This window comes from Paroedura picta, chromosome 2 (genome assembly GCF_049243985.1).
Source record: "Paroedura picta isolate Pp20150507F chromosome 2, Ppicta_v3.0, whole genome shotgun sequence".
Lineage (NCBI taxonomy): Eukaryota > Metazoa > Chordata > Lepidosauria > Squamata > Gekkonidae > Paroedura > Paroedura picta.
In genome coordinates, this window is record NC_135370.1 from 129,373,911 (window position 1) to 129,398,273 (window position 24,363).

General features: G+C 41.4%; 1 protein-coding gene across 3 annotated transcripts in view; it reads right to left on the minus strand.

Moving 5' to 3' along the window:
- Positions 1 to 7,181: 7,181 nt before the first annotated feature.
- The window catches only part of DPF3 (double PHD fingers 3), a 232,439-nt gene continuing 215,257 nt past the window's right edge, over positions 7,182 to 24,363 (minus strand). For all 3 annotated transcript variants that reach the window (XM_077322681.1, XM_077322678.1, XM_077322677.1), the window contains exons 9-11: positions 15,377 to 15,489; positions 13,016 to 13,097; positions 7,182 to 8,838 (exon numbers count right to left, since the gene is read on the minus strand). In XM_077322681.1, coding sequence (XP_077178796.1) covers positions 8,768 to 8,838; positions 13,016 to 13,097; positions 15,377 to 15,489 — 266 coding nt within the window. In that variant the 3' untranslated portion in view covers positions 7,182 to 8,767. The remainder of the gene's footprint in view (positions 8,839 to 13,015; positions 13,098 to 15,376; positions 15,490 to 24,363) is intronic.

Consider the following 24,363-nt stretch of genomic DNA (forward strand, 5'->3'; position numbering starts at 1 on the left):
TGCTCACACATGCTGGGCACCTTCCAGAAGATGCTTGCCTGCACGGTGGCAGTGGTGGCAAGTGGAGAAGGGAAGGGCTGAGCATCAGGCGGGTAAACCGGTGGCAGGGGGGGGGAGAAGAGGAGCAGAAGGGACGGGGGTTTGGTGGCTTGACCAGCAAGCCGGCGGTGGTTAATTAGGACTACTGAGAGAACCTTAAAGATGGCATTGAACTACTGCAGGGTTGGGAATCTGCCTCCCTCACCATGCCCTCCGCTGGCTGGCCGGATTTGGATTGGGGTGGGGGTGGGGGCTGTATCTTCCATGGCGATGTGTATGCATTGCCATGCATGCGTATTGCTATGTGTAGGTTTCAATTAAAAAAACAAAATTAGCACCTGGGGGGAACTTTGGAGACCCACAAACTTCCAATTGGTTGCCTCCAGTGACTGACAGGCTGAGGAGCGGTGAATAAAGAGCACATAACTCTCTTGTGCCTTTTTCCATGGTAGTGAGGAGGGAAAAAGGTGAGAAGTGGCCGCAGAAAAAAGCAGGAAGGCTTTTCAGTGTGGAGGGTGAAAAAGCTTAATTGACTATCCTGCAATTGCGCAATTTGGCACTCTGCGGAAATTCCCATAGTCTTCATTTTTGTCAGTTTACTCTGTTAATAGGCCTAGTTGCAAGGCTTCCCGTAAGGGCCACTGCAACAGCCTACAAGTTGCTCTTGTCTTAGGGCCCAGTGGTAAGCACTGTGATTGTTACTGTCCTGGTGCCTCATGCACTCTCTTGTAACTCATTTTACCAGTTCAGGAACACAAGTGTGAAAATTATTGCACTGCTATAAGTCCAAAATGTAGCACAGTATGCAATTTTTTAAAAAGGAAAATTAGGTTTTACAACTTATTGCATTTTAATTATGGTGGTAATTATGTAAAACTAGGGGCGAAGCCCATTGTACCCAAGAATACGATGGGTGCTAGAGCTTGGCAGTGGGAAGAGAAAGGGGAGGGGTTGTCCAGTCTGCAAGGGCATGGGGTTGAATGTGTGTGTTGTGTGGGAGGTTGTGGTGGCATGGTGGCAAATGAGGGCATGGGTGTGGAGAGATGGGTGTCAAGAACCTGTGGTGTGGAATGTTCATTGAGTGTGGGAGTGGACTGACCTTTGGGAATTGTGGCATAGTGGTTACAGATGAGCTTTCCAGAGCCATGTCCTCAGATATGTGAAGGGAAAATCAGACTGGAGACTCTTCTTAGGGGAAGATTACATGGCAACCAATTCCTCCTAGTTCTGCGTCATTTCCCTTCTTGTGTGAATTAGGCTACGGACACCGAAATGCCCCTCTGCCCTAATACACAGGTTCCACCATGTTCCTTCTTTTCCATTTTTTCACTGTTGATAAAATGTTATGTGCCCACATGCTTCTTTCATGGTTGCTCCTTAGAAGAACGAACTTTTGTACCCTATTGCTTACTACCCAAAGGAGTCTCAAAGCGGTTTACAAAGACCTTTCCCATTCGTCTCTCCACAATAGTCAACATGTGAGAGATGTGGGGTTGTGAGAGGTCTGAGAGAACTGGGAATGGGCCGCAGTGACCCAGTAGGCCTCAGGTGTCTCAAAGCATTTTCCAATTGTCTTCCCTTTCTCTCCCCGTAGCAGACCCCCCATGAGGGAAGTGGGGTAGCGAGCCTCACAGGGAAGCTGGCAACCTAAGAGGAAGACTCTTTGTGCACAGCAGTCTTGACTGTTTTTTTAATTAGCCAGGCCAAGGTTATTCGCCAGGCCAAAAAGTCATTTCAGTTACCATGTGTCTCCAGCCATTTACTTGTTTTCTATTTACAGTTTCAGGCTGTAAATATTTATTTAGATCTTCCTGCACTTTCCAGACGCATAGGACTGATGCTGGTCTGCCTGTCTGCGTCCCAGAATACAAACAGTTGCTGGTAAGGGCTGACCATAGCCCATAGCCCAGGAGGGACACACCTGCACCACTCCCTCCCAACTGCAGGCAAAAATGGCTCCTTTGAAGGCTGGACTCTGAGGCATTGTACAGTTTTGAAGTCCCACCTCCAAACCTCCAGGAATATTTCCAATTCATGGGTAGCCAACATCCAGGTGGGGCCTGGAGATCTCCTGGAATTACAGCTCACCTGAAGAGTATAAAAATAAGCTCCTCAGGCAGAAAGGACTACTTTGGACAGGGTTGTGGTAGAGAAGAAACATTTAAGGCCTCCCACACAGGTTGTTGTCAAATTGAAAGACTTGAGGCCTATTGCACAGGGTTGTTGTGCAGATGAAACAGGAGACAAAAGAGCCAGTTTCTTCTGCAGAATAATGCTGTGCAGTGGCCTCAAATCTGCAGAGAGTTGCAAAGAAGAAAGACACATGCCTTGGCTGTGTCTAACCCCCAGCCAGAGCAGTATCTTAAGTGAGATGGGGCTTTTCTGTGGCCTCCCTGTCAGCCAACTGTTTGGCAGAAGGGGAAAGTTCCCCACCCTCAAAAGGAAGGCCCTCAGGCTCCCCTGCATTGCTCTTGGAAAGGCCTCCCTCCCCTCAGTTAAGGCCTGTCAGAGGCTCCTTTGCAGCAGGCCTGAAGGGAGGGAGAAGGAGGGAGCCCACTCAGGAACCTTCTGCCAGCTCTATCAGGGTTCTGAGGCAATTTGCAGTTGGACATGACAGTCAGGACAGCCTTGGGGTGAAAAGGTCTGGCGCAGTCTCTGTTTTCATCCCCCTTGGCAGCCCTACTGACCTCCTCTCCCTGCGGTGGTCAGGAGCAGACTGGCAGCCAGACTGGGCTGGGTGAATGGAATTTTGGTCTGTCCTGGTGAGGGGCAATAGGAAGGCGCTTCACGCCTTCCGATTTGCCCCTCCGCTTGTCAGTCCGTGGCCAAGGGGCCAATTGGTGCCCCCCCCATCACGGACTGAGCCCACCCCAACACCCCTTACTGTTCTATTAAGAGGGAAAAGATGATGATGTGTCTTTTAATAAGGTACTTTTAAAAGCTCGGGTAATTCATTCTGAGGGAAGCATCAAAGAGTGTACATTTTCCAAATGCAACCTCAGCCATACTCCCACCCAACCTTCATCACTCTGGGTGGACCGACAGGCTTCCTCTGTTAACACATTTGCCAAGTGCCAGAAATACAGTGACAGATTGGGGTGTGGAATTCGCAGGACATAATTGGCAAATGCCAGGAAGGCAGTTAGCTCCTATTCCCTCACCCGGCTAATTCTCCTTTGCACCACCTTCCCTACCCCACCCCACTCTCTCTGATTGCCACCATTCAGTCTGATCTCCAATCATGAACCAGCTGGGAATAAACACCTAGGTGAGGGGCTGGGGGAGAACTGGCTGGTGACAGAAAGGTTAAGTGCCCCTCCCTAACTGTGAATTCTTCCCTACTAAAGCCCTCCCCCCTTCTCCCATGTTAGTGTTACAGGCAACCCCACATTTGCCTTATAAAACATTTCCCCACTTGCTCCTTGAAATTCATGACTATTTGATTTATCCTTTCAGGCAAGTTTTAAAATAGCATTGAAACGGACTGAACAAAGCACAATTCAAAAGGTATCGATTAGCTTGTTATAGACTAAACAGATCCCCATGGTGGTTACAAAATTACATAGGGCATGGTCAGCTAGCTTTCTTCAAAAGTTTTGCCTTATTTTTGTTCGAATGCACTCTCTTATGTGTGATGCCTAAATTAAACATGCACCCTCCCACGTGGTCTGCATTTTATGACTAAGCCATCATTGTTGCCACTGTGACCAATTGGTTACCAACTATTGTAAATTTATTGGAACTTATTGTTATTTTATGGTTTTTAGGGGATGGGGTTATGTAAGCCACCTCGAGCCTTCGGGGGGAGGCGGGGTATAAATACAACAACAACAAAAACAACAACAATAATTATTATTATTATTATTGAGTCTGCAATGTAGCCAATGTAGCCAGCAGCCCTGCCACTGTGTACGCTCATTCTATTATTCAGCAAGTAGTTCACTTACTAATATGTATGCGTGGAAATGTCAAGTAATACTGTTCAGTCTTCTCCTTCAGCCTTGGTAGTAAACCAGCTAAACCAGAGGGCCTTTCTGTTAAATCACTATGCCTAGAGCTACGATTCCACATCCTCATCTATAGAAATATTGCAACTGTGGATGTGGATGGGTTGACGCCAGTAGCATGCCAGGAGCCTCATTTGAGGGGGGCACTCTACCCTGTTGCCTGCCAGCCGCTATTCCATTTTTATAGGTTATTTTCTAAGAATGTCAATATAACCCAGTGAGGTTTAGGGCAATGGCAATGCCATCCTAGTTCCCACTGCTGTACACACCTTCTGTAATATCTTTGGAGGGCTGCCAACTCCTGTTTGTGAAATTCCTGGAGATTTTGGAGCTGTAGCCTGAGGAGGGCCGAGTTTGGGGACGGCAAGATATAATGCCACATTGTCTCATCTCTGAAGCAGCCATTTCTGCAGAGTTAATGATGTCTGTAGTCTGGTGATTTCTAGGCTGACAACGCTAACCCTTTGCCTTACAATTAGCTGTGCAGTGCATCAACGTGTCAGTGCAAGTGTGACAACTCACTCACTGTTACAACAAATGCACCAGTCATGGCAGAACCCCAGGGGAGCAAACATTAGTGACCCAGCTTAGATACAGAGGGTTGTCTCATTCCTTTCAGCAGGCAGATCAAGCATTTTCTTTCTGAAGTAGCAAGGTATGGCACTTTAATATCAGCTTCTGTAAATCCAGTTTTATATTGCATATTACAAACAGTAGTGTTCTTGGGGCTGTTGTTTGACCAGCACTATCTTTTTTTCTTCTCTCTTCCCACCATCCTCAGCTTTTTTGTATATGTTCATTTAAGACTCAGAATTTGAAGAACTATAGCCTGAATTTCTGGGAAATCCAGAAACTAAGCTAATGTGTTAGAACTCATGAAGACATGATATTGTCCTCATTTTTGGAGATACGATGGAGCAACATGGTGGCAGACTTGTTTAATTTAACTCAATCACACGTTTATGTTCAGGTGCTGAAATTGAATCAATGATATTTTTAAAAATTCCCCAGTACATTACAACAAATTAGTTACGGAACATATACATTGTATTGAAATACAAGCCATTCTTTCTCTCAAGTCAAATGAAAAGAAAAGGGTCAAACACATGTCTTAAAAACACAACCACCCCTCAAAGGTACAAGCAGTCTGGTATCTCAGTTCCAACAGTACTGGATAATTCAAAGAGAGCATAGAACAAACCTTACGGTTCTCTTTTAGCTTGTGGCAACTGAAGGCTCAGTATCTTGACAATGATACTAATTAATAATTAGTAGCTCTAACTATCCCCAGCAACCTAAGGGAAGACTCCGGGTCCCATTGGCATAACACCTATTGGTCATGCCCGTATCTGAGGAGGCCAGCGCCAAATCAATTCCAATGTTTGTGGGTCTTCTTTGGAAGATCTATACATGCATCATAATTATTTTTAAAAATCTTTTCCTGTATCTCTAGGTACAGATGCCCATGAAATATCCACCTATATCAGAGCAAACGGAGACTAGAGCAAACGGAGACTAGGTTTTGGCTGTCATTAGTGGCAGTGAAGCATGCTGGCATAGCATCTTCAGGTGAGGCTCGTTTGCTGCAGGTGCTGCCCAGAACTGCCAGAGGAGAGCAGCTGGCCCTCCTAGCTGCCCCAATAGAGAACACTTTAAATACTTTTCTAGATGGATGCACCATCATAAAAGCTTATAGTAAAGGACTGTAAGGGTCTAGGTCCTACAATGGCATAATTCCCAGTTTTCTCAGGGTTCAGCTGCACCTCTTTTTCTCTGTTTATTTTAAAGATTTTTCTGTTGGAATTGCTTGGCACCAGGACGAAAGGAAGCTTTAGCGCTTTCATCATTTGTTGTTTTGTTGTTAGAAAAAGTCACCTCTGAACTGCTTTTACTCCTGTCAGGGAAAACGTATAGGCAACGTTATTTTCCCCCAATGTAGAAACAGCTCAGGAGATGATTTTTCCAGCCAGAAAATAGCAAGAGGAAAGTGCAGAAGAAGACAACATTAAAGTTTCTCTCTTTCTCCACAACCATTCTACTCCTTGATTAAATGATTCCAGAGTTTTGATTTTGACACCAACATGTAGACACACATATGATGGGGGCTGAAGTCTCCTTGGGCCTTTTGTTTATCACCTTTCTGAAGGGGGGGGCGGGCTGGCATGAACCTGTGCAAAAACTTTCAAGGCTATTGTTTCTATTGTGTCCGTGTTCTGCTAATTATTTTGACCAATGAGGAAATTAACAGCTTTAATTGACAGGTATGGGAAGCCCATGATGACATTTTGTTTCCCTATTGCCAGGTGATCCTGCAGTACACACTTGTGTTTCCTGAAACTTGAACTGGCTTCTAAAAGCACATAAATTTAAGGGAAAGTATTTCATCCCTTCTTGTGAATTTCCAAATTACTCCTAAAACCACAGAAATATATAGTAAAAATGAAGTCTCTTTTAAAATATATTAAAAAGCAGTATTTATCAATAACTTCCGCAACTCTATCCAGAAGGTGAAGAGCTTCAGAAAAACAAACTGAATAGATGGAACACTGGCATGTCAAAGGGTGGCATTACCAAGTGGATGGAGGGGATATCATTAATTCATTGTTTCCGGTGCCCTGGGAAGCCGTAGAGATTGGAGATAATTAGGTTTAACTAAAATTCTTGCTACAAGCAACTGGTTTGTTCCTTTATGCACATCTGTTTCTGACCTAGAGGGGCAGAACACCGACATAACAAAAATATTGTGGTTTACACTATTGTTTCTGCACTAGAGGACTCTATTCTTTCTAGTCATATATTGGCATTTATCCATCCTGAAATATTCTAAAGAAAAAGTATTTGTCTTCCATAAGCTTATCTTCATCATATACTTTGAATGAATATGCCAATAAAAGCACATTCTGCAAATTTTGAAAAGGGTTGGGCTGCAGAATAGCTTGTAGTCTGTGCCAGCTTTCCTTAGAGATTATGGACACATATGCTAATAAGGGTTTATGCAGACAAACTCTAAAGACTTAATATTATTGCCAGTTGTTGGCAGATTTCTGATATGATTTTGTCTCCAGTGCCATGAATGCTTGTTTAATGGTGATGGTGACAGTGGTGATGGAATGTGAAGTCACAGCTGACTTATGGCGATTCCATCGGGCTTTCAAGGCAAGAGAAGCTCAGACGTGGCTTGTCATTGCCTGCCTCTGGGTCATGACTTTAGTATTCCTTAGAGCAGGGGTAGTCACCCTGTGTCCTCCAGATGTCCATGGACTACAGCAAATGCTGGCAGGGGCTCATGGGAATTGTAGTCCATGGACATCTGGAGGACCACAGGTTGACTACCCCTGCCTTAGAGGTCTTCCATCAAATTCCTAGCTATGCCTGACCCTGCTTAGTTAGTGCCATTTAAAAGGACAGAATTTTCTTTAAAGTAAGTTAGGATTAGTATCTATGGATGCAGTCCTAGGCAGTCCTTCACAGAGACAGCAAGTTTCAAGGAAACCAACAAAACCCTGCCAATATCAATAGGGGTTAGGTGTGCACAGATCGGCAGCCAAAGAGCTACTCTGGGTGACTACAAGGACTTCCTATTTCTAACTAAGACTAATGCTACAAGTGAAGGGGTGTGTGCTAATAGTCAGGAATTCAAGACTTACAGGTGGGACCCAACAATAACTTCTTACATGCAAACTTCTACTTGTACATGACCTGAACAGAGGCAGAACCATGTACTGCTGGAGCAACGAAACTAGAGACAGGGCCTTGTTTCATCTTCCTTTCTCCTGGACAAATTTTGTCTCAGAAGTGGCCCTAGTAAATGCTGGCAGGAGCCAAGGATTGGTTAGAAGAGGAAAAAAAAACCCTATATGTTTTGTTTTTGAAGAAGCCTGATCACTTTATACCTGGGATTTTAATCTACATATAAGTTTAGTGGTTAAGACTGATGTATAGTTATTTAGATTTTAATGCATTTTTAATGTTTTTACTTGTAAACTGTCTTGAGCATTCTACAAATGAAAAGGCCATCTAGATATTTTTTTTCTAAATAAGCATTTAGATGTTCAGTGAAGTGAAGTGGGTGAAACATGGAAATTAACATAGTGGTGTCACATCATGCTTTGTTTCAGTTACATGTTATTGGGACGATGGGAGGGGAGATACAAAATGGCCATGCCTGTGTATCTCCTCATCGTAAATGAAATGCTATACCCTTCAAAGGCCATCCACATCTAAAAATATGCTTGCAAGAAGGGAATTCTCACAAATAGTTCGTGACATGGGAGCTTCTCAATATCCTCACTGTGGTCTTGTAGTAAGCATAGTTACATTGAGTTATATTATTATTTCCCTTGCAGGAAAAAACAGATAACCAAAAACACAGCACCACATTATGTAAATTTCTGAGTATCAACCATCAGTTCTGCCCCCTTCTCCATTGTCAGAACTCATGTAAATTTATTACAGTACATCGTCATTCATGCATCACAGTGGAAAGACTCCATCTGTAACATTTTTTATAAAAACATGTGCTCCTTCTAGTAGAACCCAGGAGGTACATTATTTGTGAAATCTACATTTGAACAGCAAGCACCACAGAAACTTCTTTGAATGCCCATTCTATTTCATGTGGGTAGATGTTTGTGGTTACACATATCACGTGGTGGATGACAATTGTGCGCTGGTGTCTGAAGTCCAGGAACAAGCCCTATCCTGCTCCTTGGAGACCTCTTTTAAGGCTGGAAGCAGAATGCTGATGCTCTCTCTCGAAGTAGTTCTCGGCACAAATGACAGCTCCAGCTCCCTGCAAACAAATGAGGTATCTTCAGATTTGAAAATAGTCCCAGGAACATTCAAATACGCAGTCAGTCAGAAGGCAAGACAAACAGAAGTGCTATTTAAATAGAGGGCACTTTTTAGAAAGCAAGCATTTGTTTGTTTGTTTGATCAACTTATATCCCGCCACCCACGGCAACCATTCTCACGACCGGGTTTGATTCCCCACTCTTCCATATGCATAGTTTAACTGTTTATGTTGTAAACTGCCCTGAGAACTATTTGGAGAAGGGTGGTCTAAATATTAAATAATAATAATACAGTTCTATTAGAGCTGTTCACACACAGCAGTTCTGTCAGAGCTCTCTCAGCCCCATTTACCAGACAGGATGTCTCTTGTAAGGTGAGGAAGAGAAGGTGATTATAAACCATTTTGAGAAAAGGAGGATAAAAAACCAACTCTTCTTCTTCTTCATGTATACAGTCATACAGAGTTATGCTATCTACCCTGGATAGTGTGTGTTTTTTTCTTAGACTTTGGTTGTCTTTTGAATCCAGCTGTTCAACTGGAAAATGCTGGTAGACCAATAAAAAGTTACTTTTTCAGATTAGTATGAAATTGGAATTCTCCCCTTTGCTAGACTCAGCTGTCCTAGTGTACTAATCCAAGCTACAATGGCCTCAAGTCTGGATTACTGTGACGTGTTCTTCATGGGCTTGCCCTTGAAGACAACACAAAAGCTACAATTGGTGCAGAATGCCACAACTGTTGTTATTTGGCTTTAAGTATTATGAACATATTGCCTCAGCCTTAAGAACAACACAGTTGCTTATGTGTTCAGTTCAAGGAGCTGGTGGCCACTTTTAAAGTCCTTCACAAGCTGGGACTCTCATATCTGCAGGAGTACTTCAACCCAAGATACCTACCATGCAGCTCTAAACATCAAAGAAGGGATTGGTAGGAATTCCTCCCCCAGGTCAATGAAAACAATTTCATCTTGTCCTTTCCCAGTGGTTGCTCCAGTTCTATCCAAAAGGATTCCTGAGGCCATGAGGAAGGTCCTGATATTACAGAGATTTTGGAGAATCTGAAAAGTGGAGCCTTTTGGACTCGATTTTTATTATTCGTGAGTGGAGGTCAGATATTATGAAAGGTATGGCTTGCTCTCTTATTTATATAAATCTTACTATCATAAACAAAAAGTTTTGTTAAAAAAAAAGAAATGGAGTGGATTTTAAGGTTGCAATCTTTGGCCCCTCATGGGTTAAATTCTAATTTGTGATTTCTGACCTTGTGCAGCTAATTGCTGGATGTATAAAAAACGCTGTGTCATTCTCTACTGTAAAATAATTTAATTACTGTGAACAGATCCAGCATTAGGTGAATGTTCTGGTCCAAATTTACTTTACATAAGATAGATAGATGGATACAAGACAGAAGATAGAGAGAGATATTGTATATGGCCAAAGGCCTTCACAAAGCAAAATTTACACAGTAAAATGCTGAAATAAAACAGTATTTCTCCAGTTAACACATAAGAACAGTAAAGATAGAAGAAGAAGAAGAAGAAGAGTTGGTTCTTATATGCTGCTTTTCCCTACCCGAAGGAGGCACAAAGCGGCTTACAGTCGCCTTCCCATTCCTCTCCCCACAACAGACACCCTGTGGGGTGGGTGAGGCTGAGAGAGCGCTGATATCACTGCTTGGTCAGAACAGTTTTATCAGTGCCGTGGCAAGCCCAAGGTCACCCAGCTGGCTGCATGTGGGGGAATGCAGAATCGAACCTGGCATGCCAGATTAGAAGTCCACACTCCTAACCACTACACCAAACTGGCTCTCCAGTTTGGTGTAGTGGTTAATAATGTACCACAATAAAATAAATAAAATAATGTACCACAATAAAATAAATAAAATTACTATATTAAAATGGTGGGTCTCATAGAAGTGCTTTAGCTCAAATCTTCCTGGCAGCCAGAGCAAAAAGTGACATCCTGCATGGAACATAAGAACAACAGGTACGTTTAACAGGTACGTTTATCTGACAACAGGTACGTTTATCAAAATCAGAAGTAAAGTGTGAACTGGATATTACTTTGGCAAGGGATTTGTCTCAAGGTTCTGAATACAAGGGGCAGGCCAAGACATAGTGGGGAAAGTCTTCCGGAGCTAAATTTCCACATATACAATGGCGTTGAGCCCTGGGTGTTTGGGAATACCACCCAGAAAGCATGACTTACGGCGTTTTTTCAAACCATAAAGATGTTAGTGCCATTCTAAGACTGTGTGCTGATATGTTTACTAAACAGAGTATTCTAGAATGATCTTTTCACAGTATTTTGTACAACAAGGCTGTATTTTTCTTCCAAGATTTCAGAATGGCTAAGAGGGTGGGTGCAAGTTAAAGCTAGGAGAAAGCTGATTGGCTGGCTGCCATGATTGACAGGCAGGGGGAGACTCGCTGCTATTGCAAGTCCCTCTCTGCAGCCGTTTTAATCAGCCATGTGGAGTGCCTGGAAGTGTCAGAAAGCAGGAGAAGAATCCAACAGAGTGAGGAGGTGAGAAACGGTGGGGAGAGGGCGTTTTTTAATAGCGTTAAGCAATTGCATTTGTTTAACACAATGTTTTTAGAGGTGCGGAACCTATTATTGTTATTGTTATTATTATCATTATCATCAACTGGATTCGTATACCACATCTCTCCCATAATAGGCTTGGGATTGTGTGAATAATGGCAGGAGTCTAATGTTGTGCCTTGTACAACGAAATCATAAGCAGAGTTACTCCCAAATCTCTGGACTTTAAAATGCATAATTCCATCAAGGTTTTAATTGTTAGAAACCTACAAATAGGTGGATGTGTCTAGTCCTTCTTTTTGCCCATGCATCAAGTATCTTTCTTAAAACTGACACCCGTCACTTTGTTATGTATGTTAGACCTTTATGTACAGCATCCTGAAAAATTCCAGTTTTACCTTAACCTTGACTTTATTTGGTGCACACCCCACCAGCCAGTGAAAATATTCCATGTATTATTATAGATCTTAAAGCAGAAGGGTAGCCAGAATCTGCCCAGAGTAATTCACAGCTCACAGCACTTGACACTTAGCTTCCAAGTTGCTGACTGTAATGGATCTGACTGCAGATGAACCACTGAACCTTAAGACAGGAGGCCTGATTTGCTCAACATCCATCAATATCTCCGCTTGGATAGGTCAGACAGCTCTGGAAACCAACATTTCTGTGGCCCAAACAGACTTCCAGAAGATGACATGAAGCAAAGAACAGTATGCTTAGCCATTGAATCCTGGACTAGAAAGATCACTAAAGGTCTTATGGACATCTTTTTCAAACTTCCCCCTAGCTCTTTTCTATAAGAAATAAAAGCTAGAACGAATGAAAGGAAAGCATTTCACTTCATCTGCTGAATCCAGGGTCCTCTACAAAAACCATGCTTCCTGTCCAAAAGACTAGGCCAGTCTGCAGACAAAGGGGTATCTTCCTCTGCTAAACTCAGAAGATTGTCCATTCCTTTTAAATATATTTCAGATAGAATGTTTGTTAGTTCAGAGGGTCCCCTGATATTCATATCTAGAATTTATCTGTTAATTTCGGAACTGTGAAAATAAAGGAAAAATCCTTTGAGAAAGAGGTTATCTCAAAACATGCCAGGAAAACAACACCACAGGAACTGTTTTCCTTGCCAGCCATTCTCCCTGTGCTAGAAAATATATTCAATGTTTGGGAGGGGGTATTTTACAATATATTATAAATCTAGTATTTAAAATGAAGTGGATATTTGCATGTCAGTGCTAGATGTTGCTTCCCAGCTCCATGCCATATGAACATTCCAAGCTTCAATTAAAAGAGCAGCAAATTCTACTCAATAACTTGCGTCGGCTTATGATGGCACCTGATGACTGAACAGGTCATAACAACTTGAAAATAGTTTTTTGTGCCTGCTTTTTTTTGTTCAGGCAATTTTCTTAAACAACTTACCAGATTTCCTATATGTTTTCCATAGGCTTCTAGAAGAGAGTTTCAGCAGATGCACCTTGTCACATCCTGACAAAATTCTACACAGCTATTAAGGTCAACAGAGGCCATTTTTATTAACACCAATAAAGGCCTACTTTGCAATTCTCTGTTCTTTCCTGCAGAAATGCCTGTAGTTTCCTATGCACATAAGTCTATGAACAAAATGTTACCTTCAGGGGGCTCAGAGACAGGTGGGCTTAAACAATACATGTGATAGCCACGGTCACAGTCATCACAGAAGAGTAGCTGATCCTAATCAAGCAATATAAGGTGAAAGAAAAAAATGTTATTCAAACCATCTGAAATTAGTCCTGTCAACATTTGCATCTGGATAGGATAAATATGTATTTCTGACAACCAAGAACACACAACTATAGGCAGGTAGCAAGTCATGAACAATGCTCTTGCTTCCTGAAATGACTGTCACTCTACTCACCCATAACTGACATGAATATTACAGCTTGCATTTCAAGTACAAAAATCTCCCACTGAGCTCAGGACAGGACTTGTGCCATCACAAAGCCTCCACTAGAATAGGCTTTGTATTGTCTCTCCATAAAATGCAGTTCTTCTTGTTTAAGCAAGGGAAATTCCAATAAATGCATTGTGTAATGTTGCTTAGTATCCGAAAAAGATTCTACAAATCTTTTCTTACCATGAAACAGAAAAATTAGACTACATGAGAAATCTAGTATTTCCAGCACAAATGCATCAGTAGCAGTGAGAGGGAGGAAGAAAGGCTGTGAGTAAAGAATCATTTCATCACCCCAGCTCAGTATTTTCAACCATTTTACTAATATAAAATGGTAACTTATATGAAGAAAAAGATAAGTTGTTTTTATACTCCACTTTTCACAGCCTGAAGGAGTCTCTAAGTGGCTTACAATCACCTTTCCTTCCTCTCCCTACAACGGACACCCTGTGAGGTAGGTGGGGCTGAGAGAGCTGTGACAGGACTGCTCTGTGAGAACAGCACTATCGGGACTGTGACTAGCCCAAGGTTACCCAGCTGGCTGCATGTGGAGGAACAGAGAATCAGATTAGAAGCCACCACTCTTAACCACTACACAAAGCTAGCTCTACTCTAAACCAAGCGTAAACACTACACCAAGCTGCAGCTAATCTATGATTTTACCAGTTCACTTTGAAATCTTAAACCTTCTTAGGGTCCTTGAAGTCTTTTCATGCTCCATTATGTACAGCCTCATGATGTTCTTAGTTTCATTTGATTGAGGTTCACCCATGCTTAGATATCATAGCTATTGCCCACATAAATTAAAATCCAGGAGACTGAATCACACTCATACTGTATGTTGAGGTCAGAATGTCCCTTCTATGTTGAGACTGGGGGACCAATTCTCTCCTCATGTGTGTGAATTAGACAAAAAAAATTGGGATGGAGCTTTTTTTCTTACATTCTGGAAGTTCTTAATGGCTTGGACTAGGAAATGGATCACAAGTAGTGCTCCTTCCTTCGGCTTTGCTAAAAGTGCCCATGGCCCTCGCTCACTCTGAGCAAACTGATGACACCTTTTACAAAATCTTCTTTTAAACAGCCTTTCTCCCTCTGGCTTCCTGGACTTGGTGTTAGACCAGACTCAGATGATAACAACTATCCAAATTCTATGAGTTGTTGGGAAAGGGGTTTTTTATATTCGTAATTGTAATTTTGGCAGGTATTGTGAATGTTTTATGGGGTGTTTCAATTGTTTGTTTTGGTAGATTTGTATTGTGATTTGTTTTATGGGGTGTTTTAAATTATATGATGTTTTATGGTTAACCAACCCAAACCAGCTTGCTGGGAGCGGTGGTATACAAATCTAACTAATAAATAAATAGAATAAATAAATAAACATCTTCCACCTCCCCCTCCACACACACATCATTTTGTTGTGAATATAAAAGCAATGGGATGCACACTTCAGTTAGTTTAATGAAGTGAGTTCGGAGTATAAACATGTCTGGTAGAATCTACGTTGGTAGTCTTTACTATGTTGTTGTATTTTATTTGCACAGTAGGCAGTTGCAGGATTAATCCCTCCTACTTTGCTCTGTGTGCTGCAGAAAATCACTTGTGCCCCTTAGACATTTGGCCAAACTCATTGAGTCGTAGGAGTATGACCCTGGGGAGGCACGGCTCTTCTGGGACTACATCCTAGCTAGCTGCCTCTGGGTGGAAGACGTGTATGTTGATGCATGTTGCAATCAGAGGTTACTGTTTTAACCCATTTGTACAAAGAGAATTCTAAGTAATGTTATGAATGAAGGCAGCAGTGGGCATGAGAGAGAACACCCATGCATGCACACAGGGAAAAATAGATCAGTTAATGGATTACCTTCTTCTGCTAAGATTTAATGACTCTTGTAGGTATGGTGTACATTTATTTATTTATTTGTTTTTATTTCTTGGGTTTTTATCCCGCCACTTTCCATAGACTCGTGGAGGGTTACATAAAAGCATTGGTTTGCAGCACCTTTCATAGAAGTGGTAATCCAAATATTTGCAATATTTGTAATGAAGGAGAACTTACATCATTCTCAGATGTCCCACAAAGGCTGCAGGATTTGCACTCAATGCATTGCCACTGATAGGTTTTGACAGCCTCAGTCATGTTTGCCGTGAATTGCAAACATGTTGGATGACCTAAAGAAACGAGAAATGTCCATTTTTGTAAGGTGTTCTGTTTGTTGGATTTGGCCTTTTAATCAAAGTCATAAAATTCAGGAACAAAACACACATGGACATGGACCAATCACAACATGGGCTTCAAACTAATGGATATAAAAGAGGAAAGCAGGCATTAACCCTTTTGCTGCCGGGCATAAGAAAAATCAAAGTCATCCCTGCCCGTTTCCCCATTGGCAAAGCAATTTCATTCAGAGCTCTTAAAAACATTGTGAGATTTTTTTTAAAACAAGATTTAAACATGGAGGTGTAGATTAATTTTTCTTGACCTGATTCAAACGTGTATCTGCAGTAAGAATTTACTCCCTACTTTCAGGGTCTACACATCAAGAGAATGACATCTCTCAGCTTTTCATGGGTAGATTTGGATTTTTAAGAGCTCTGTGCTACCAAGGTTTGTTTGCACAGAAGAAACCAAACTGCACAGCTAATCTTTCAAGAACCAAATAATAAAAACCCTCCCAACAGCCCCCCTCCCAACCAAAAATAACCTATAAAAGGAATAAATGAAGGAAAGCTAGCATAACAGTCACGTCTATTGGGAAAGGACAGCTGCCAGGACTCTAGCCCCCCCCCTACATGCGTGTCGACTCCAGCTTTGCCAAACAGCAGGACTACTGTAGCAGGACCAGCAATGGGGGTTCTGGAGGGGAAAAATACAAACAAACAAACCAAAGATGGGATCAGTGTTCCTTCTGCAAAACAAGAAAAATAACAATGCACTCCGAGATAATGACATTGCCTTCCCAATCATCTCCTGTCCTTGAGCTCTGCCTACATCTATGCAGTAAGCATCTTTCTTTTCTTTTAAAGTTTTTTTTTAACTTCACCGACTCTCTGGAGTACTAACTTACTATAAAATTCCATGTAATTTCAGGTACTCCCATTGGTTGAGTCTTCTGATCTCTTCATATTCAGTTGGACAATTAGTAATTAGGAGAAAAGGTTTTTTTTACTAGAATATAATTGATTACTGCAGGAAACTTGCTCGAGGTGAATGTGATTCCATGAAATAGATCCTAAGCATACCAAAAATTCTGAAACCATTACTTATTGCCTGTGCTGTATATTTTTGCAGTGTTGTGGCTGGATGGTGCCCACTCAGAGCCCAGTCCGGTCTCTGGAAGGATTCCGAATATTACCAGGGAAAAATTGCTGAGATTACCCTAGCCGGCATTAGATGTGACTTGCTGTCATGTTTATTTCCCTCAGCTTTTAAACACACACATACACACACAAGAAGTTTCAGGGGGCTGAAACATAGGAAGCATGCTTATCTCCTTTCCTCCAGCAATTTCTCTGCTCAAAGTTTTCCTCTGTGGGAATGAAGGTATTGGTCCTGGTATCTTTTCACCTATGTGAGGATAAACTTGTGGGGCAATTTTGAGTAAAAAAGGGTGGGAGAAGATAGCATTAAAGACTTCCACCTACTGTTCCTCTGTTAAAACATTCCAGTTGCCTAGTCTGCTTTCGGTTTAAAAATAAACATGACATAGCAAACCTCAGGAAAGAACCACTGAAGCTTTCAGGCCTCCCCTTCACAGATACTTTTTGGGAGTCATCACAGGAAAGTATTCATGAACATAAGCCTGAGGAAGGGCTGTTACTTCTTCCTTTTCTTCTTGTGTCTGCTTGTCAATGCATGCTCAGTCACCCGGAAGCTGAGCAGTTCCATGCCACTGCATGCATATTCTGCATTCCATATTCACACACGCATGTTCTCTCTTTCTCAACCACACACAATTGACTCCTGTTACCACTACCTTTTCCTGTTAGCAGCAGCGATGAAAGCAACATGGAAAATCCTCACCATATGGAAGCAGCCACAGTCGGGAAAATGGTCCCTGTTAATTCAGATGAGTCCTTCATTCCGTTATGCACTTCCCCATTACCTTCTACATTTTAACATGCCATCCATTAACCAAAAATCCTGTTCAGCAAACAGCCCCTCATCCAGATTGAAACCACTGAAACTGAGCTTTCTAAAAGTGACTATATACGCTGACTGATATTATGGATACGTGAAATCATATAAAATTAATACATTGTTCTGGTCTTATTAAGTTGCTTTGTTTTCTTCAGCAAAATGTTTTGTGAAATGTGAAATATCCACATTCACTCAGAATTCTGTTTCAGGTGAAATAATTGGATTAAAAAAATAGCCAAAAAATTATTTCATCAACATTTTACTCGTCTTTGCGCTGCCCCCACCCACTAATTGAGTCTGGCACTGATAGTTGCCCACTAATAAGAAGATACACATTTGCTCTAGTCTTCTTGCTTCACTTATTTTTTCTGAGCAAGACTCAAGCATATTCTTTAAAGCAGGGGTAGTCAAACTGCGGCCCTCCAGATGTCCATGGACTACAATTCCCAGGAGCCCCTGCCAGCATTCGCTGGCAGGGGCTCCTGGGAATTGTAGTCCATGGACATCTGGAGGGCCGCAGTTTGACTACCCCTGCTTTAAACAGTTGCCAGTTCTTGTCTTGGTCAACAATGCCTGAAATAAACAAACTTCAGCTCAAGCCTACCTTTTCCCAATCTAAATCGATCTTTTCACTACCTTACATTGCCTGTAGCATTTCAAACACAGCTTTTTATGGAAGGACTTCTTTATCATTCTCTTTGTTGAAGGTTAGTTTGGCATTTCTGAGAGAAAAAGACTGTGATTCTTCCAAAAGAATTTGCCTCCTAATACACATATTTCTTTTAAAAAAAATAGTTGTCATTAATTGTGAAACTCTAATGGCCAGAAAACGACATTAAGGCCAGGAGCAATTGCTGTATGCAGACATACTTTGACCAGTAATGACCTTAACACAGCTCATTTGTGCTTCTTCATTAGCAAATTCTCCACAGCATGATTAATTGTGGCCATGTGTTCTCAGCAACCAGACCTCTTAAAGTGAATTAGTACTTTCTCCAAACAATTCAGAAAGTTTCAAACCAAAAAAATCCCCATCTGTGTTCAAAAACTGGGATCTTCCCCCCCACACACACACACACACACTGTTATTTTGTTAATAGCACTTCCTGAAGCAATGATGATTATTCTGGAGGAGAGAAAGCAGATGAGGGAGAATATCATGATGATATTTTGCTGGCCACAATGTACCTGCCTGCTGTATAATAGAAACAATATTAGGAAGAAAGGCTTAGGTTGGATGTAAGACTTCTCTGTGGTCTGATCCCAGTAATATAAGGGTGGAGATACCATGTGATGTTAGGCACTTTGGTTAGGGATGTCTTCTCATCTTCCCACATCAGGTATAACCTTTTCTTGAGTACCTTGCATCTGGTGATCACTATGGATTTTGATTAATTACTACTTGAAGGGGCCAGAAATAAATGGATTGGGAGGGGGGGGGGAGAAGAGGACTGCAGAATGGCAGAAGCACTAGCAGTTTTTTCTTATCTCTCTCATAGTGACCTTAGGGGGATTAAGTTGGCTAGTATGCTTGTAGCAGCCAGCAGGGATTTTGAAAAGAGTCTATTATAATCTCCTAAGGGGCCCTCAATAAGACATCTTGAAATCAAAGGTTTGGATACTAACAGATAAATCTGATGACAGAAGGATTTCTATCAGCACATGATTTTCTCATGTCTCTCCACCTCCTGTTGCATTCCAAAATACCACCACCACCCCCTTGCTGCTCCTGGGGAACATAGAGTCCCTCAGGAACAACATGAAGGAGGTTGGCTACGGGAGAGAGGAATCATCTCCCTCTCCATTCACAGAGATCCTCTGTGAGATCCAACCCAGAGATTCCTCCTGGATAAATCCTTCAATGACAAAAGAACATAAGAAATACCCTGTTGGACCCGACCAATGGGCCATCAACCTGTCTCACAAAATAACTAACTGTCCTTTGGATGGACAACAACAGAATATAGAGGCTGAGGCTTTTCCCTGATCCTGGCTCTGGAATTCAGAGGATTCCTGCCTCTGAATGTGGAGGTTGTCCTCTGTCACCATGGCTAGTAGCCACTGATAGACATACCCTCCATGAATCTGTCTAATTCCCTTTTAAAGCTGTTTACTCCTGTGGCCATCACTACATCCTTTGGCAGCAAATTCCATATTTTAATTATTTACAATACCACATATTCCAGAGAAAGGAGAAGAGAATCAACACTGGCACCTAGTATCTCCTTCCAAGTCTGGGTAACTGGTTCATGGTTGTGTGGAGCCTTTGATTCTGCTTTTGGGAACTGCCAGATTTAGGGCTGCCAGCCTCCAGGTGGTGACTGAAGATCTCCTGGAATTACAACTGATCTCCAGGCAACAGAGATCAGTTCACCTTTAGAAAATGGCTGCTTTGGAAGGTGGACTCTTTGTCAGCTCCCTTCTCCCTCCTCCAGTTCCATCCTGAAAATCTCCATGCATTTCCCAGCCTGGAACTGGCAACCCTAAAGGTAAAGTAAAGGTAAAGGTATCCCCTGTGCAAGCACCGAGTCATGTCTGACTCTTGGGGTGACACCCTCCAGCGTTTTCATGGCAGACTCAATACAGGGTGGTTTGCCAGTGCCTTCCCCAGTCATTACCGTTTACCCTCCAGCAAACTGGGTACACATTTTACCGACCTCAGAAGGATGGAAGGCTGAGTCAACCTTGAGCTGGCTGCTGGGATTGAACTCCCAGCCTCATGGGCAAAGCTTTCAGACGGCTGCCTTACCACTCTGCGCCACAAGAGGCAATGGCAACCCTACTACCAATAAAAGTTGTAATCTGTTTTATCCTGGCTGGCTCCTTTTAGCAAATAAACAAATGGCGTTCAGCTGCAATTTTATACACAGTTATTGGTTGTAAGACATCCTAAATTTGATCTGGGTTACCAGCTAGACAGGCAGAGGAACATTGCACTGCCAATGCCACAATGAAACATTCCTCCTGAAACACTCAAGCCTGACTCAGCAAAAGTCTTGTAAAATAAAAGTGAATGGTCAGGCTATGTTTTCTGCTCTCTGTATTAGTCTGATATGCATTTGTATATAGTCTAATTTTTAGACAGCCAGTATCTGTAAAAACAGACAGATATATTAGGAGGATGTATAACTGCAAACATTAAAAATACACCAAAATATGACATGCAATTAGAACTAAATTGTATGTTATATTTTGATGTTTTTTATGTTTGTAGTTATCCATCTTCGTAATATATCTGTCTGTTTTTACAGATACTGGCTGTATAGACAAATACATATCAGATTAATACACAGCAGGTAGACCTTTAATATTTATTATTGTTGTTGTATTAATGCATGTACTGTAGCTATTATTTATTTTGCCTAAGCTTTTCTGCTATGCAATGTTTTTTAGAATTACTTTGTTTAAATGCTTTTTTGTATGTATTCATGACATTCATTAAATTTTGACTTAAATTTTAGTACTAACTACTGTTTTGTACATTTCCATTTCTAAGTCTGTAGAAACCCTTGACAAAGCGCTGTGTAGCAAAATGTGTTTATGGTGCTGAACTCCTTGTGTGTCAACTTACTGTGCTGGATCCAGCTGGTTTATGCTTCCATACAGGCTTCCCAGTGTCTCCTGTTTTGCCTATTCTGGTTTTTCACTGGGCCCCACCTTTCTATCTTTGTATTGCCTTGAAGACAGGGTTGCCAGCTCTAGGCTGGGAAATACCTGGAGACTTTGGGGGTGGAGCTGGGAGTTGGCAGGGCTTGGGGACCTCAATGGAGCATAATGCTTTGGAGGGTAAACTCCATAGATTCTCCAGAGGACTCATCTTTGTCACCCGGAGATGAGATATAATTCCAGGGGATCCCCAGGTGGTACCTGGGGACTGGTATCCCTACAGGCCTTGTTATAAATCTAAGAAAAAATCAAAAGGCTGAGGGATTCCTAAACTTTAATTCATTCTAGTTCCACAGCTGCTCTACAAGAGATAGTAGTTTGCTCTTAAAGACTGCTACAATGAAGAAGTTTGCTGAAATACAGTGAAAAATCATAAGTAATTAACCAAAACTACAATAACCATTTTCTACTTCAGTTTTTATGCAGCCTGCCTCAGTTAAGTATGCAACTCATGGCTTCACCCTTAGATAAAGTCAACAGAATCATATGCAGTTCAATACACAATTTGCCAGTCATCAGTCAAGGCTAATACTGGAAGATTTGTTTACTTGACTTAGAGCCAATTCACATAATACAGTATCTCCTCCCCCATGCTGTTTTATCAACCTAAATGATCCGGCTTTCTCAACCAGGGTTTTGTGAAACCCTGGGGTTCCTTGACAGCCCTGGAAGGGAAGACAGTTAATTAAAAATATTTTTCAAATTTGTTAAACATTTATTGGATGATAGGGCCATATATGGTCATATAACCTGCCCCCTCCCCAAACGACCAATGTTGGTTCTGGAGGGGATGGGAAGGGGAGGAACCCCGGATGAGCATATACACAGCTATGCTTCCCAACCAAATTCTGCATGATTATGCCACTTCTGGGGCTTTTCAAAGCCTGAATAATGTTTCAAGGGTTTCTCTACAGTAAAAAAGTTGGAAAAGGGTGACATATGCATTTGGGCTTGGCAGCAAGATTTATAAAAGTTTTCTTTATCTGTGAGAAAAAAATAGCAGGTATTCCATTGATTTCTCTGTAATCCTAAGTGGAAAAGTGGCAGCCTTACCTAGCAAGGAAGCCTGGCTATGGTCCAGATTTGTATTCCAAAATATCACCATATTTTAAAAGAATGGTTCTTAGGAAATTACTACTACTACTTCATGATTGATTTAATCTGTCTTGTCAGAAGTGGTAATCCTTAACACCTATAGATCGTGATGATTCAGTCATCATCCGACCAACTGAGAGAGTGAGAGAGAAAGTAGAAGATAGGTACTATGATTGTTTTGAAGACCAACAGACAATTCTTGAACCTGTTCCTGCCAGCAATCACCACCAGCTTGATCCACTGAAAACTTCATGGCTTTAGAGCTTAAAATTTATTATTCATTCTACTGGTTCTCCATGAGGTGCAAAAGGGGCAGTATTTATTTGGGAAGGGGCAGATTTTAAATAATTTGTTAGGCTCTGAATCTGAAACCACTACATTTCTATTTTTTTTTACATTTCAAACTAGTGGCGTCTATGTGGATTTCTCAGTCAATGAGAAACATACAAGCTGAATACAAACTTACTTTAATTTTTACATTTTGGTATTTTAAATTCTTTCAAAATCATTGTCTGTACGATAAAGTGACATACAGAGCTCTGTGAAGGGTAAGATTCTGGTTAAAAATATTCACTGACTGTCAATGTTGGGATCACTTGCTGTTGTGTCACTTAGCTGATGATCTCTCAAGTTACACAGTTCTTGACATTCATCGTCTGTTTGAAGAACTGTTTCCATTAAAAGTGTATAAGGGACAGGAAAAGGCCAGGGAAGTGGCAATGAAGGTTAGGGGATTGATACACCAACTAGTTATTTAATAATATGATCTAGTAAGCATTAAAATACTGGAAAAGGCCAGAAGGAGAAATAGCTGTCTTCTACATCTGCTATTAAGAAGTGCCTTTGTATGAAAAGCAACATACATTAATATTGCCAACACTTAGCATTTGGGATCATCGCAGTGAAATCAGGACTTGGACCCATAATTCCTAGACCTCAGAATCAAAAAAGGTTCAAAAAGAATCACAAGATTCAGAGTACTTCTTCTTGAGCCTTCAAGACTCACCAAAGAGAAATCCAAGGATTACACTTTACAAAGTAGACCACAGGAAGATACCACAAAAGGAAAGGATAGATCAATGCAAACAGAGAAAGATCAAGGGTCAAGATATGAGAGGTGTAGTCATAACTGTGAAGATATTTGCCTTTGAGCAGCCTTTTTTATTGCCCAGCATATACAATTAGGCAACATGATGGATTAGCTAAAAAAAAATGATGCGCAAGTGCCTCAGCTTCCAACTCTGCATCTGAACTTTCGGGAAGGTAAGAGCTTTATTATTATTTATTTATTATTTAAACATTTATTCTCTCCTTGCTCGGCAGACAAATGTTTGGCAGCCTTGTGTTTCTAGTTGTAAGATTAAAGATATAGGACAGTGACCGGGTAATTCAAGATTGAATATTTAATGTAAAATGTACTGGTAACATGACTTGTTTATAGTTTTCCTTGTTAGACTAAATAGCCAATGTTGTGCTTCACCTTTCACCAGACTTGCCCCAATTGACATTACTGGTTGCTATGCAGAAAGCTTGCTCCTTCCCTATAAAAATGCTGGAGAAGCACTCAAATAACCTTGTATTGATGCATCAGCTTGTTAATGCACTGGATAAGGCTCCTGGCACTGTACAATTCCTGGGGGTGAATTAGGTCACTGTGACCTCCAAGAAGCGTGCACACACAAACACCAGTACATACAAGAACAAGCTAAGCACTATGGGTAATGAATTGCTAATTGCCAAGGGCAGCTAGCCTGCTTACCAATCCCAACAGGGATGAAACCTGCCTTTAAGCATTGAACAGGCTTGGAATGCAAGGGGATTTAATGACAGAAATACCGGCCTGAATAGCTGGAATTAATGTCCCATTAGTCTTGAGTGCTCTTAAAATAAAACAGCTCTTAAAATACTAGAATGGGAAGTGTGAACAATGCCATCTTTCATGGCTAAATTTATGTTTGTTTGTTTCTTAAATAAATATGTATAACTACCAGAACAAAGACTAGACAGAATATATGTTGGGAAAATGGAAAAGGGGCTCTTTTTCAGGTAAAATTCATGACCATCTTCCAAAAGGTGAACATAGTCCATTTTACTTCTCTTTCACTTTCACTACACCATAAAGAAACTTTATCATGGGAAAAATC